At 52.1% G+C, this 15,991-nt stretch overlaps 1 protein-coding gene across 4 annotated transcripts in view; it reads left to right on the top strand.

Moving 5' to 3' along the window:
- The window catches only part of NEK1 (NIMA related kinase 1), a 2,768,493-nt gene that overhangs the window by 402,323 nt on the left and 2,350,179 nt on the right, over nt 1–15,991 (top strand). For all 4 annotated transcript variants that reach the window (XM_069631399.1, XM_069631400.1, XM_069631397.1 and 1 more), the window contains exons 5-6: nt 3,525–3,592; nt 3,753–3,839. In XM_069631399.1, the coding sequence (XP_069487500.1) occupies nt 3,525–3,592; nt 3,753–3,839 (155 nt within the window). The remainder of the gene's footprint in view (nt 1–3,524; nt 3,593–3,752; nt 3,840–15,991) is intronic.

The raw sequence follows: 15,991 nt of genomic DNA, 5'->3' as shown, positions 1-15,991 counted from the left end.
CCTGCAAAGTCTGATATACAGTGATTTTTGTTTCTGTATGGTCTGCCTAATGTTTTGATTAAAAAAAAATTCCATCTTGATTTCTTGTCTCTTTTACATTATTGTATGTGGTTGTCTTTGGTATCATATCACAGAATTTCTTTTTTTTTTCATAACTTATTTTTATTGGTTTACATCAATTAAGGATAGGGATTTCCAACATTTTACATAACATTCTGAAAGTGAAGGTAAGACAAAACAAAATGAACAAGACCAGGTCGCAGCGGTGGCACATGTGGGCATCTCTAGTACATGGCAGGGAGAAGCAGGGAGCACTGGCGGGAGGAATTCAGAGTCTGTCACTGTGGCATTTGCCCCCCACAGACCGGGACCTTCGGTTGTCACACACAGGGTTATGCGATTCCATTCCATTTGCCCCAGACCTTCAAGAATTTCCCTGGTCAGCCCCTGACGTTATATGCGTTTCTCCAGGGACGCACATCAGTCCATTTCATTGGTCCACCGTTTTAGGGTCGGCCCCTCTGATGCCCCCCACGTAGTGGCTATGAGTCTCTTAACCTGTCCCATTGCTACTGCAAGGAACGTTTTCGCATATAGCATGTAGTCCCCTTCACCTCACCCTAGGTCCCCAGTAGTGCCACCTTGGTTTCCAGCTGGGTCGGGGAGTCTAGGCTCCCACTGATTTCACTGGTACATTTACGCCAGAAATCTCAGATGACCACACATTCCCATATCATGTGGAAGAAGGTTCCCTCCGCTCTATGGCATCTCAGACATTCTGCATTATCCACCACTCCCCATTTCTTCGAGGCCTGGGAGTGGTAGGTCTGGTGCAAAATCTTATATTGCATAAGCTTGAGTTTGTTGTCTGTCGATTTCTCGTGGAAACATCAGTGCTTCCACCCATTCTTCTGATTCCAAAGGGCCAACCACCCTCTCACCCTCTCCCGCAGGTGGGTTAGTTCCTGGTCCCCGAATGCTGTAATCACTTGGTAGAATGTTGATGTGGGTTTCACCAGGATCCTGGCTTGGAGGACATTCACCTCGAGGGGGGGGAGAGCACTTGGGAATGTCTGCGAGTCTCGGGAATTGGGCGCGGAGGGCGTGTGTCAGTTGTAGGTGTTGGTATAAATCTCCCGGGGGTATACCAAACCCCTCCCTTATCGCCCCAAATGTTAGCAGGTGCCTGTCCTTTATGACATCCGCCATCTGGGAAAATGGACCATTGTCTGGACTGGCCCAGTGTCGGTTGCCCACCCCACCCAATGTGTTGGAGCGCCTCTACCGATACGGTTCGGATTTAGCGTCTCATCCCCGGCATGCCGGACACTGCACTGTCCGGTCTATACAGTGCTCGGAGGGGGCGTTTGCTCGCCCATACATCTGATCTCATTCCCAATATGTGGCAATCCAGGGTCCCTGTGAAGCCAGTCGTTCAGTACCCCCAGCTGAGCTGCCCAGTAATAGGCCCTAAGACAGGGTATGCCCATTTCCCCCTTCCAGACTGACCGTTGAAGGATTGTAAGGGCAATGCTGGGCTGCTTCCTGCTCCAAAGAAGTTTCCGGAGGGTCGATTCTATGGGTATAAAGGTTGTGCGGGGGACGTGAGTTGGAGCGTCATATTTCAGAATTTCTTAATTGTAACAAGAGTATTCTCTAGAGTGCAGCCTTCACTGTGGAATTGTTTTCAGTCTTGTTATGCCTTCCGATCAAAGCCTCTGTAAATTTGACCACATCACCCCAACCCTCATCAAACTGCACTGGCTCCCGCTACAAGCCTTTATCATTTTCAAATCCTGCTGCATCATGTACAAGGCTGTCACTTCAAAGTCCCCAATCTACCTTACTGAGAAACTCGGCATCTCCAGAGGCCTACAATCCACCAGAAGTAAAGACATGTGCAGGCCTGAACTCTGCCAGTGCAGGAAGTAAAAAACAAAAGACAGGTCTTCGCTGTCTATGCCCCAAGACTCTGGAACATGCTCCCCATCAACATCTGACTCGCCCCCTCGCTTCTGCAGTTCAGGGTGGAGCTCAAGACCCTCATCTTCAAGGAATGGCTCCTCTCTAAAACCTAGGTCCATACACCGTCCACACCCCAATTTACCTGAGACTAGGTGATCTGATCCCCACTGTTTCCTCCCCTGGTTACTTGTAGACCCATTGCAGACAATTGCCACCCCCCACCCATGTTGTTAGATCCATACTCCCTTGTTTCTGTGCTCCCTAACCTTATTCTTCCCCCTATGATTGTAAAGCACTCTGTTGTTTCCGGAAGCTGGGTCCTCGCTCAATAAATACTTTAATAATAATAATTCAGATGGTAGCAGCCCTCTGCTGTCCTACTGCCACTCTGCTTAGGATACTGACCCCCCCCCCGGCTCAGGGGTATTCTTGAATGCATCAAAATCCTCAATTTTCTTATGTCAGTGACATGTTACCCTCATCACTGCCACACTCACAAATTGCTTCCATTTGTAACAGCTAATGGCTAATATTATGTCTGCAATGTAAAACTTGGGATCTTTGCAAGCACCACTTGATCAGGCTGCTGTCTCTTCCAATTGTCCACTCTTCCTAAGGACAGGCGAAAGGGTCCTTAGTCCATTCCATCTCAAGATTTGTATGAATAGGCTCAAATCCTGCGCCCATAGAAGCACTTTTTTAGTTGGTAAAATGTTGTATTCTGTCTAATACGGGTATTTTGAAGGGATGTGCCCAACAGTGTAATTAACTTGTGATGAACACAGTCTAAACTTGTCTTAAGAGCTTTTTGAACTCTGTCAGTACCCTCTGTATGAGGGATATTGGTATATAAGCTCACCATCTCTGTGAATATGCATTCTCCCGTTCTCCTAAAATAAAACCCATGCAAATGGCCAATTTGAAATGACTTCTTTTCTTATGAACAAGATTGAAGAGTGCACCTCTCCCGTTGTGCTGAAATTCTTTTTTTTCCTTTTTTTTTATTTATAATCTTGTATATCCTAAATGGTATGACATTCATTCATCGGCCATTTTTTTTTCTGCAACACTTTTTATGAAAATGTTTTTCCGAAACAAAATCTTCGAAAAATATGGGTGGGGGGCATATAAGGGCTAGGGTGGGATAGTGTATAAGGGATAGATAATAGTGGAGGGGGGACCCCTAGCCCAATTAAAAAAAAAACAAAGATATTTTTCAGGCACAAAATTGGCAAAAACTGCTACGAAAAATAAACGGCTGATGAATGAACGTCATAACGAGAACAATTTCAGATAATATTAGTCCTTTTGTTTATTCTGTTTTTAACGCCTTTGATTGTTTTACAAGTAGAATGGTAACACAAAACTATTACTAATAACAAATAGACAAAAGGACAGACACATTGACGGATAATAAAAAGGACAAATGATATCCTGGAGTTTTGTTGCAACTACTTTGGAATAACAAGCTCTGGTACTCTTGGGGAAGTTTCAGTACTACATTTCCAATTTATATAATTCAGATATGTTTTCATACTTCTTTTTTGTTTTGTATTTAGAATATCTTTTTAACCAAAAATGGAACTGTTCAGTTGGGGGACTTTGGAATTGCCAGAGTCCTTAATAGGTGAGTAGCTGCATAATGTACTTTATATTACCTATCAATTTTTTGTGGCAAGTTTGACCCAGTCTTAAAGTACCTTGAAATCATTTTGATTGCATATGCCGTTATAATATGAGTGTAGTGTTGCTCAACCAGTTTTTCTTTTGCCTCTCCTTTCTTCTAGTACTGTTGAGCTGGCTCGCACTTGCATAGGAACACCATACTATTTGTCACCTGAAATCTGTGAAAACAGACCTTACAATAACAAAAGGTATGAGGTTGGGGAAAGAACTGAACTGTTGCGGTTAGATATATGTGGTTTACTAACTAAGCAATTTAGTTCAAGATACCATTACCCAAAGTGTATCAAGTGCACAAACTAAGCAATTTAGTTCAAGATACCATTACCCAAAGTGTATCAAGTGCACAGATACCTGCAGTGATCCCTGAGCATGTTGGAATGTTGAATGGAGGCAATAGTTCTGTAATTTAACAAGCATTTATACTGTGGCAGTTAACTTCTGTACAGTTTTCTGTTGCTGGGGCCTGCTTAGAGACCTGGGTATTCTCCCTGCTTTAGGCTTTCAAACCGAAGTCTGTGGTCATATCAAGTGCTGGAAAGGTGTAAGTGAAGAAGGAAAAACTACTAATGGGGAATTGAATTGGGAGGAACAGGATAGATGGGGCTGGTTGTGCTTGAATGCATGTGTTCAGAATTCCTTGTTTAAAACCCCTCATGTGCTGAGATGTTATGCATTCCTATGCAGAAAAGGACACACATTCTCACCCTTAGCAGAGTAATTGCAGGGATAGGCGGTAGATGTTGTGGTTCAGTAAATTGTAGGGATTTCTTATTTTGGCAGTTTAGTCGCTTGTTAATACTAGTACTTTTAGTAGAGTGTCTGACTGCGTGTGATAGAATGCCATCTGCAAGTTAGTGAAAGCCTTACCTTTTTTATTTTTAATAATAAAATGATGCAGATAATTAGGCTTGTGAAATATTGGGCTGCTAACCAGACCTCTCATCCCTTTTTTTATAATGCACCATGCCAAAAGCATAGTGCTTTTATGTATCTTTGCTGCCACCAGATTCCTTGCATCTCCAGCTACTGCTTTGCACTGGCAGCAGGGCACGTTCAAAGGTCACGTGGGCATTATTTCTGACAGCTACTGGAACACAATGTTCCAACAGGCAGATGTAGCTATTTAATCTTCTGCACTTCTGGTCAGAACATAATTGTGTACCCTAGTCAGCCTGGTAGCACATTAAAATGTAAATATAAGCCATGCCATGTTATGGTATTGTGGCTACTGCGTTGACACCATTCTACCGCCACAGTATTTAGACATCCTGCTGGTGTCTGTTTTGTGAGCAGTACTCAGCTAGGACAGGGCTGATATGAATTAGCTGTCTTGCCCGGCTGACTCCACCACTGCCATGTAGGTCAATGCCCAAGAGGCACTCTCTTTGATCTACTTGAGGAAGGCCCACAACTTCCTCCCAGGGCACATGAACCCTCCTCAAGTGGTACTCTGGTAACTAGTGTTTCTGAGGAAGTCTTTTATTTCAAACAACTTTCTTTATTGATTGATTCCCATCTCAAGACATTCAACAAAACATTATTATAATGAGTTACAGGACAGAGGCACGGTATATGCAAAATGTCAACACACAAGCAGCAGGATTCCTCTGATCTTGTGTATCGTGCAGGGTAGGGCATAATCCTGGGGCACACTTTGGCATGGTGATTCGTACTTCAGCTTGGTTTGGATACAGGATCATTACCTACAGTGCAGGCCCTAATTTCCGCAGAGTCCGACTCCGGGCATTAAGATCATAAGTAGGCCAAAAGAGGGCCCCAAATGTTCTTAGGCCTGTTCTGCTGACCACACAAAAAAACATATTCTCCAGCATGGGGTCTGGCATGGATTCACATGCTCATGAATATTCCCCGTCGTCAGGCTGGGAATCCTCGGTAAAGAAAAAACCAGTATCAGTTTCGTTTCTGATCTGTCTTTCGTAGTAGTAACCAATCACTGGTCTCTGCGTCATACTGACCACAGCCAATGACTGCCCTCTACCTAAGCACCGCCTCTGGCAGCCATCTTCAGATTTTTACCGCACGTTCATGTGTTGGGATCCTCTCGAGCGTTAGTGCTATTTTTTCACGTTTTTTCTCAAAAACTTCGTTTTTTCGGTCAAAAGAGCCTCAAGCTCCACCGATTCTCCATCCGATCAACGGGGACCCGTGTCGGATTCGTCTGCGCCCCGCAAGGGTGAAGATTTCGTCGAGCTACGCTTTTGGAGGACTCCAGAAGTTTCTCAGGCCCGGTCATGGCCCAGGAGAAGGGAAGCTCGACACCCGGAAAGCTGTTCAGGGTCTGCCCTGGATGCCAGCTGCAGAACGTCTTCAAGGAGGACGAACACTCTTTTTGTCTTTACTGCCTACATGAGGACAAGACGCACGTGGAGAAGGACTGTGCGTTTTGCGGCAACATGTCGGAGCGGACCATGAAGGACCGCCATCAACGTCTCGCCAACTGGCTGGGAGGGAAGAGCCCGTCCGGCGAGAAGAAGAGGAAGAAATCCGAGCGGTCTTCTAAGACCTTTGAGGACGCCCCGGCGACGGGGGTCCAACATAAGGCCAAGCACCGCGAGTCCGCTGGCACCGGGAGCGCCGAACGGTCGGGCTCTACGGGCGCCAGGCAGGGCGCACCCTCCCCGGCACCATCAACCACGAGCCAACGCTCTGGGTCGGGTAAGAGAAAGGCCGAGCACCCGGCGAAGCTCCTGGAGAGGCCCCGGTCGAGCTCGAAGGCGGAGGGGGAGCGAGGCAGTGCCCCCCCCCTTCAAGGATAAGGCGGTGAGCGCACCTAAGGTGGTGAAGGCCTTAATCCATCCGGCCAAGCCCTCTATCGAAACTGTCGCGGCGGCCCTGGCTCAGCCTGTGGAGGCTACACCAGTGGTGGCGACCTCGGGGCTCAGAGTCTCCCTGCCACCTCGGAGGGAGTCCTCTTTTGTGCCCATCGATAGGACCCCCGTGAAATCCCCCGTGGGGAAGAAAAAGGGGGGGCAGGGCGTCGTCGTAGATTCGGCCTCAACCTCGGAGGAGGAGCTGGTCGAGGTCTTAAGCCACGGCCTCGGCGTGGAAGATGACCGGCCCGTCGGGATGGATCCCGACGCAGGTGACGACGACATCGTCGAGGGTACCGACGGGGCCCCTGATCGCCCGTCGGATTCCCCTCTGCCAGCGCCGCGAGACAACTCAGTGGCCATTTTGTTGGCTATACAGTCCTTATGCTCAGAGATAAGGACGAGACTACCGTTGCCGACGGAACCACTCCCGTCGGGGGACCCAGAACCGGGACCTTCTGGTGTTCCCCCTACCAAGAAAAGAAGGATCCACCCTCCGCCTCCTTTTCAGCCGTCGCGCCCCTTCCAGCCCTCCTCCCCGTCCACCCGAGGGGATGATACGGGGACTGACACGGCAGCGACGGGTACGGACGACGAGGTATACGACGAGGATGTACCGTCGTCGCCTCCCACCAGGGCTTCTCCGCCCGACGAGATTGGATCGTTCCACTCCATGATCACCAGGGCATCCGAGCTTTTCCAACTCGGCCCTGAGGAGAAGAAGGAAGGTTTCCTTTATCAGCGGCGCAAGGCCAAGAGGAAGACGGTCCTCGCAGTGCCTCTATTGGACGACATTTGGGATGAGGGCCTCACCCTCCTCAAGAACCCTTCCACGACGCCAGCTAGAAGAGACCGGTACGAGAAGAAGTACCGGGTCCCGGACATGGCCCCCCTGTGCCTCCGGGCGCAGCCTACCCCAGACTCCGTCGTCTCCGTGGCGGCCAGGAAAAAAGCGGGGGGGGGGGTGCGGCCTCCACATAGACTTACCCACCAGACGGTGAGGGAAAGAAATTGGACGCTATGGGACGCAGAGTCATCTCGTCTGCGGCGACGACGATTAAAGCGGCCAACGCCTTGGCTATCGTGGCCTGCTATGACAGGGAGCTCTGGTACAAACTGGCTCCCCTGCTGGACTTCTTGCCGGACGACAAGAGGGCAGAGGCCCTGGAGATCCTGCAGGAAGGTGAGGTGGCTTCGGACCACGCCATTACCGTTGCGACGGACATCGCCGACACTGGGTTCCGCCAGTTGGGCAATGGCGTTTGCCTTAGGCGGCGTGGATGGCTCAAGGCTACGGACTTCCGTCAAGACGTTCAGACCAGAGTCCTGGACATGCCCTTCGATGGGAACAACCTGTTTGGGAAAACAGTGGACGATTCCCTTCAGGCCATTAAAGCGGACACCGAGACGGCCCGGGCCCTTGGAGTTCTGCAACAACGACGGACGCCCTTTCGGAGCAGCGGAGGCAAGGGCGCCTCCAAAAGTTCCGGCGGCGGTTTCTCCACCTACCGTCAAGCGGCCCGCTCGTCGGCTCAGGAGGCCTACAGAGGACGAGGCAAGTCTGGCGGACCCCGCCGTCGTCGCCAAGGAGGTCAAGGCGGCAAAGCCTCGTCGAAGCAGGATTGAACCGGCCGTGGGGTGGGGCCCCCACCGAAGCACCCCGGTGGGAGGCCGGCTGGCGAGCTTCGTCAGCGTGTGGGAGTCCATCTCCACCGACCGTTGGGTGCTGGACGCCTTGGCCTGGGGCCACGCGCTCGAGTTTCAAAGAAGGTGTCCGCGCGTCCCCCCCGTGGCCAGGAAAGAACTTCACGTCTCTCAACTTCTCCTGGAGGTAAAGGCGATGCTCAGGAAGGGCGCCATCGAACTCGTCCCAAAGAGGCTTCGGGGCTCCGGAGTGTACTCGAGATACTTCCTCGTGAAGAAGAAGACGGGGGGGGATGGCGCCCCATCCTGGACCTGCGACGTCTGAACAAGTTCATCAAGGCGCAAAAGTTCCGGATGGTCACCCTCCAGCACGTCCTGGGTCAGCTGGAGGAAGGAGACTTCCTGTCGTCGTTGGATTTGGAGGATGCTTACTTCCATATTCCCATCCTAAAGGGGCACCGAAAATTCCTCAGGTTTGTGGTCCAAGGGCGTCATTACCAGTTCAAAGCCCTCCCCTTTGGTCTACGGTCGGCACCCAGGGTGTTCACCAAGTGCCTCGGGATCCACGTCTACCCCTACCTGGACGACTGGCTCATCCGAGCCAAGACGAGGGAGCTCGCCGTGGTTCACACGGCAAGGACCGTCCAACTTCTCACGGACCTGGGATTCTCCGTGAACTACGCCAAATCCCACCTGGTACCCGCGCAAGACGCTCTGTTTCTGGGAGCGAGACTCAACACAGTGTCCCTTCTGGCCTCCCCGTCGGAGGAGAGGACCAGGACCATCCTGGGCAAGGTGCAGCGGATGTTGGTGGCCGACGCGGCCAAGGTGAGGTCCATCAAGTCCCTCCTCGGAATGATGTCTTCCTGCATCTACCTCATTCCCATGTGCAGGCTCCGGATGCGCCCGTTGCAGGAGTTCCTGGACGCGCGCTGGATCCAAACGACGGGCAGTTTCGAGGAAAGGATCACACTCGACGAGAGTTTCCGACGAGCGATCCGGTGGTGGGGCACCCGCGCGCATCTGACGGCGGGCATGGACTTCCAGACCCCATCCCACCAGGAGACAGTGACCACGGATGCCTCCCTGGAAGGGTGGGGAGCGCACACCGAAAATCTGCACGCAAGAGGCCTTTGGCTCCCGACAGAGAAATCCCTACATATCAACGTCCTGGAGCTCCGTGCAGTGTTTTGGGCCCTCAGGTCCTTCCTTCCGTCCCTCAAGGGCAAGGTGGTGAGGATCTTCACCGACAACACCACCACCATGTTTTACATCAGGAAACCGGGCGGAACCAGGTCCCCGGCACTGTCCAAGGAGGCGCAGGACCTGTGGCATCGGGCCGTCGCCCAAAGGATAGTTCTGGTGCCGTTTCATCTGGCAGGGATAAAAAACACCATCGCGACTCACTCAGCAGGGAGCTGCGCTCGTGCCACGAGTGGGAGCTACGGCAGGATCTAGTGGATCGCCTCTTCCGACGGTGGGGCACACCCCAGATCAACCTGTTCGCGACAGCGACGAACTCCAAGTGCCTGAGGTTCGCCAGCAGGTTTCCCCAGGCGAGGAGCATGGGCGATGCTTTCTCGTTCCCCTGGGAGGGCCTGTTCCTCTACGCTTCCCTCCTTTGTCACTGCTAATCCGGCTCATCAACCAGCTCAAGAGGTCACGGTGCAGGATGATCCTCGTCGCACCTGCGTGGCCGAGGCAGATATGGTTCCCAGACCTTCTGGACTTGTCAGCGTCCCCGCCAATCAAGCTGCCGGTAGACGCAGATCTACTCTCCAGGCAAGGAGGCGCCATCCTCTACCACGACCCGAAATCGCTGAACTTGCAGGCCTGGCTCCTGCAGCGCTAGAGTTTGGAGGATACGACATACCGGCCGACTGCAGAGAGGTTCTTGCAAAGGCCAGGGCGTCCTCAACTCTTAAATGCTACGGACACAAATGGAAGAGGTTCTCTGTCTGGTGCCACGCACAGAAGATTAACCCTCTACGGATTACGGCTCCCCAAGTACTGCCGTACCTGCTGACGCTGGCCAAAGCTGGACTGGCACACGCGTCCATCAAGATTCATCTTGCTACGATCTCCCAATACACCAGAACCACGGGCCGGACGTCCTTGTGGTCTCATCGTCTGGTGAAAGAGTTCATGAAGGGACTGTTCAGATCGTTCCCGCCGGTGAAGGCGCCGGCCCCGGCGTGGGAGCTCAACGTGGTGCTGACCAAGCTCATGGGACCTCCGTTCGAGCCTCTGCACTCGGCCCTGTTGAAGTTTCTGTCGTGGAAAACAGCGTTTCTTGTGGCCATCACCTCCGCACGGCGGGTGGGAGAGATCCAGGCCCTTTCCTGCAAGGCCCCGTACTTGACTTTTCACGACACGAGGGTAGTGCTCAGGACGCACCCCTCCTTCATGCCCAAGGTACCGTCGGACTTCCATCTCAACGAACCCTTGGTGTTGCCTGTGTTCTTCCCGTCGCCTTCGTCGCCGGCTGAGAGGACTTTGCACTCGCTGGATGTGGCTAGAGCGCTGAAGTTCTACGTGGACCGCACGAAGTGTTTTCGAAAGACGTCACAACTCTTTGTGAATTTTGGACCTGTCAATCAGGGGAAGGCTCTCTCGAAGGCTTCCATTTCCAGATGGCTCTCCGGCTGTATCATGTACTGTCATCGGTTGGCAAACCGACCGCTGCCTGGCCGTCCGGGAGCCCATTCCACCAGAGCGATCGCAGCTACCACGGCGTTCCTTTCTGGTGTGCCCCTGCTGGACATATGCAGGGCTGCTACGTGGAGGTCGACGCACACCTTCACGAAATTCTACTGCGTCGATCGGGATTCCAGGGAGGAGTCCAGGGTCGGCCAAGCAGTGCTGCGCAACCTGTTCGCCTGAGGTGAGCCTGGTGAGGAGGTAAGATGCTTAATGTTGAGTTTGATGTAATGCTTAATGTTGAGCCTTTGCCACCTCCCGTGGTTGTGCATGTGTGTACTGCTATGTAGTCTTTATTCATGAGCATGTGAATCCATGCCAGACCCCATGCTGGAGAAGGAACAAGTTACTTACCTGTAACTGTTGTTCTCCAGCATGGGTCTGGCATGGATTCACATGCGAACCCTCCCGCCTACCCCTCTGCGGCTCTTCACTTGGTCATACTGCCACTTCACGTGCTTCCAAATCTGAAGATGGCTGCCAGAGGCGGTGCTTAGGTAGAGGGCAGTCATTGGCTGTGGTCAGTATGACGCAGAGACCAGTGATTGGTTACTACTACGAAAGACAGATCAGAAACGGAACTGATTTTTTTTAAAACGTATTTTATTGGTTTTGATAGAAAAAAGAAAAAGAAAACGTGCAATACAACAAGAAATCAACATTGGTTTGAACTGGGGAGGAGACGGTGAGGGGGAAACAAGGGGGGGGGAACAAACAAATCAACAACAGTCTTCATGTTGTAGCAAACTTACAGTGGACGGGTGGGTTAGGGGCAATGACCCAAAGTTTCAGGAAGCAAGAGGGGTCAAACACAGGGGTGGTTCCACCAATGCCGGCATCCGAGCAGTGTCAATGCAGTGGTGTGGGACTTCAGGGGGGTTTGTAGTCAGCGCTGAAGCGTATGTCTCTGAGGAGGGCCTTCCATGATTCCAAAGTGCCACCTTCGGTTTCGCCACTGTTCGTGATTCCTTCCTGCCAGGCCCTGGTTTCAGCTGTTGTCCATCTCTCGAGTTCTTTGAGCCATCTCTCTTGCCTGGGGCCCGACGGCGTCTTCCAGGCCATCGCTATTGTTCTTTTAGCCAGGATACATGAGATGTCCATTAATTTAACAGCGTGCTTGGATTTGCTAGGTCTGGGGTAGGTCCCCAGGAGGCACTCGCCAGGAGTCCATTCGTATCTTGTCATTCCGGCGTCCATGCAGGTCTGTTTGGCCTTGGACCACAGTGCCATCGCCTTGGTGCAGGTCCAGAACATGTGAATCACATCTGCTTTATCATTCCCGCACCAGGGGCATGCAGGGGAGGATGTCTTATTGAAGGAGGCAACCCTATGTGGGGTCATGTATGTCCTGTAAAGAACGTTCAATTGGATCTGGCCAAACCTGGTGTTCCTGGATACTTTTTTGGGAAATATCAGCGCTCTTTCCCATTCTTTATCTGAAATCGGGGTCTCAAGGTCCGCCTCCCATTTTGTCCTCAGATCTTCGCATTTAGGGTTGGTTTTATCACATAGTCTGCTGTAAAGCCTGGAGACAGGTCTCCAGCCGTCCGAGAGGTCATGCATCTCTTGTAGCAGAGGGTCAGGGGAGGGCTCCTCCGGCCATCCGGTCCATTGTTTCTTGGCAGTTTGTTTGAGGCGATGGTACCAGAGGAACTGGCCCGGGGGAATTCCATCGGCAGCCTTAAGAGATTCGAAATCCCTGAATTCTCCCTCCTCATACATGTCGCTCCATGTGTAAATGCCGGCCTCTTCCCACCTCCTTGCCGTAGAGATGTCTGCAGCCGTTCGACAGGTGTCTGCTAGGATGGGATTGTCCGGAGAGTATGGGTGTCGTATTCGCCTGATGCAGCAGGACCTGGCCCATATCTTTCTTCCCAGGTCAATCACCATGGAGGGGACCGGGGGTTGCCATGTAGGGTGCCATAGGATCTCCTTGGGGATCACATTGTCCAAGGGTTGCCTCAGCAGTTCGGTCTCTGCTGAAGGCTCATCCGAGAGCCATCTCGTTATGTGACTCAGCTGGGCAGCCAGGTAGTACAACTGGAGATCCGGTAACTTTATTCCGCCATCTTTGTGTGGGAGAGAGAGGACGGACAGCGACAGTTTATGCCTGTGTGGGCCCCAAAGGAAGTCCCTGATGATGGCCTCCAGCTTCTTGAAGAAGGACGGTCTAATGTAATGGCAAATGTTTACGAAGAAATACAGGAATCGGGGGAGTACGATCATCTTGACAATCGCTGCCCTGCCCACCATGGCCAATGGGAGCTTGGACCAAAACTTTATAGAACTTCGGAGACTCGTGATGGCGGCCTCGGTGTTGTGTTCATGCATGAGTAGCGGGGTGTGGCTTATGTTGATCCCCAAATAACGGAACTGGACCAGTTGCCAGCTTATTCCTATCTCTGGGAGATTGTTTTCCGGAATGTTGCGTAAGCCCGCCAAGGGGAAGGCAGAGGACTTATTCCTACTAAAGCGGATCCCTGAGTACTTCGCATAGTTGTCCAGTATCTCCAACGCGGTTGGCGCGTTAACTTCGGGGGAGCTTAGGTAAAGAAGGACGTCGTCTGCATACAAGGATATTATGTGGTGTGCATTGCCCACCTTAATGCCAGCATCGAAAAGCTGCTGCCTGAAGTATAATGCAATCGGTTCCAGGCCCAGTATGTACAGCATGGGTGATAACGGGCAGCCCTGCCTTGTTCCCCTTTGTATATCCCAAGCCGCTGAAACCACTCTTCCCGTTCTTACTCTCGCCGTCGGGGAATTGTAGAGGACCTCAACCCACCTGATGAAGCCCCCTCCAAAGCCAAATCTTCTCAGGACCTCCCTGATCCACTCCCAGTATATGGAGTCGAAGGCCTTGATGGCGTCGAGCGACAACACCGCCAGGTCCTCGTCCCTGTCATATGTTTCGGCCATTACATGCTGCAACCTCCGGAGGTTAGCAGTGGTGTTGCGCCCAGGAACGAATCCGTTCTGATCTTCGTGAACGATGGAACCCACCACCCTGGCTAGCTTGCGGGCCAATATGGATGTGAGGATCTTGGCATCGTAGTTTAGCATAGCCAGAGGGCGATAGGACTCACAGTCGGTGGGCGATTTGTGTGGCTTGAGCATGGGGACTATTATGGTTTCCTTCATGGTGTTGGGGAGAATCCCATCCGTGTGTGCCTCCTGGTAGACCTCGTGGAGAACTGGGGCAAGGATGGACTCATACGCTTTATAGAACTCAGGTGGGAGGCCGTCACTGCCAGGGGCTTTGTTGTTGGAGAGGGACCTGATTGCCCCTTGAACGTCCTCAAGAGTGATCTCGGTTTCCAGCTCCTCTCTCTGCTCGAGCGAAATGTGGGGAAGTTCTATCTCCTCGAGTGTGTCTATGATGTCTGCAGCAGGAATCTGGGTCTTGTGGGTATACAGTTCTGTGTAGAATTTAGCAAAGGCTTCATTGATCCCTAGCTGAGTCGAGTGGGATGACCCATTAGCGTCCCGTATCTCCACTGGGAGATGTTTGGGGTGTTCCCGTTTGCAGAGCCATGCTAGTAGTCTTCCCGGTTTGTCCGATTCTTTATGAGATCTGGCGGTGTGCGTGGCGAAATCAAATTTTTCCAGTCTTTCCCATGCCTGCTGACATTCTGTGCGGGCTTCCTTCAGCTTGGTCTCTGTCTCCATAGAGTTGTCGCATGTGGACTCCAGTCGGGAGATCTCAGCTTCCTGTGCTTCCAGGGTTCTCCGCAACTGCCTGCGAGTTCCGCCGGCTCTCGATATGATTTCGCCTCTGGTCACCACCTTCATTGCTTCCCATAATGTGCCCCAGGAGGGGACCGAACCGATGTTGTTCTCCAAGTATTCTTCCAATTTTTCGGCAAGGGTTTCCCTGAACTCGAGGTCCGCAAGTGCCGCGGTCGGCATCCTCCACATGGGGATCGGGGGTCTGGGGCCTCTCATTTGCCATAACATGGTCAGTGGGGAGTGGTCGGAGATCGTCCGCCCCAGGTATTCTGTGGTTGCTATGTGTGGGGTAAGTTCCTTATTGATGAACAGATAGTCAATTCTTGTGTGAACTCCGTGTGGAGCTGAGTAGTGGGAGTAGGACCTGTCGGTCGGATGGTGTTCCCTCCAGATGTCCACTAAGTTGAGTTGCTCCAGAGTTTCCCTCAAGGCACCGGATGTGAGGCTGCTCGGGCGTGGGGGGGGCAGCGATCTGTCTGCACTCGTGTCAGCAACACAGTTGAAGTCCCCTCCCCATATGAAGGTGCGGTCCCGGTACCGAGTCAGCTTCGTTATCAATGTGGCGAGGTACGCCGATATCCCGTGATGAGGGAAGTAAGAGTTGATGAAGCAGACTGGGGTTTGTTCCAATGTGCCCCAAATCGCTGTGAATCTCCCTTCTTTATCTTGTTCACTTCCCTCCATCTGGAAGGGGACGTCCGGGCTTATCCATATTAGCACCCCTCTGGCGTATTTAGAGTAGGGGGACCCTCTAACAGTCCCAGCCCATCGGTCTGCAATTTTAGACATGGCCTCCGTCGTGAGGTGAGTCTCTTGAAGGAGTGCAATGGAGATTTTCTTCCTCCTGAGGTAGGACTGTATACGATTGCGCCTGAGGTATGAGCCCATGCCCCGCACATTCCAGGTCATTACAGTAAGCTGTGCCGCCATCCGGTTCGAGTTTCAGATTTGGTGTGGGACTCTGGGGTCCGACTCCACTTTAGTCTTGTTCGGGTGGGCTGCAGGGGGGATACCACTGCATTTCGTTCATCGGTGTCATGTCCCAGACCCATCTCGGTCTGCGTTGGCAAAAGAGGCATGAAGACTGTACAACTAATAAAACTAACAACAAAACTTAAACTGGTGCGCCCAGCAACTACAACATTGTCGCGGTGCTCAGGCGCTCTCGAGCCGTCGGAGCCCATCCGGGAGTCGGGCGCGAGCTGGGTCAGGCGGGTGCCCAGACCGGGTAAATACTACGCTGGGGGTGGGGCAAGGGCCTGGCGGCAGAGCCGAACGAGGCCGTTTCCAAGTGAAAAAACTGTAGTTGGATTATCTTCTGTATTCCGGTCTCACGTGCGATGTTTCTTACATGGGGGTCGCTGGGGGGTTAGGTCTCAGTCTGTGAGTTGTCCTTGCCATCCGCCAGGTTATTATCCTCAAGCCACATGTTGGCC

This window comes from Ambystoma mexicanum, chromosome 6q (assembly GCF_040938575.1).
Source record: "Ambystoma mexicanum isolate Mex_15411 chromosome 6q, UKY_AmexF1_1, whole genome shotgun sequence".
Taxonomy (NCBI): domain Eukaryota; kingdom Metazoa; phylum Chordata; class Amphibia; order Caudata; family Ambystomatidae; genus Ambystoma; species Ambystoma mexicanum.
The sequence above is the reverse complement of the archived record's forward strand: the minus strand, read 5'-3'. Positions and strand labels throughout refer to the sequence as shown.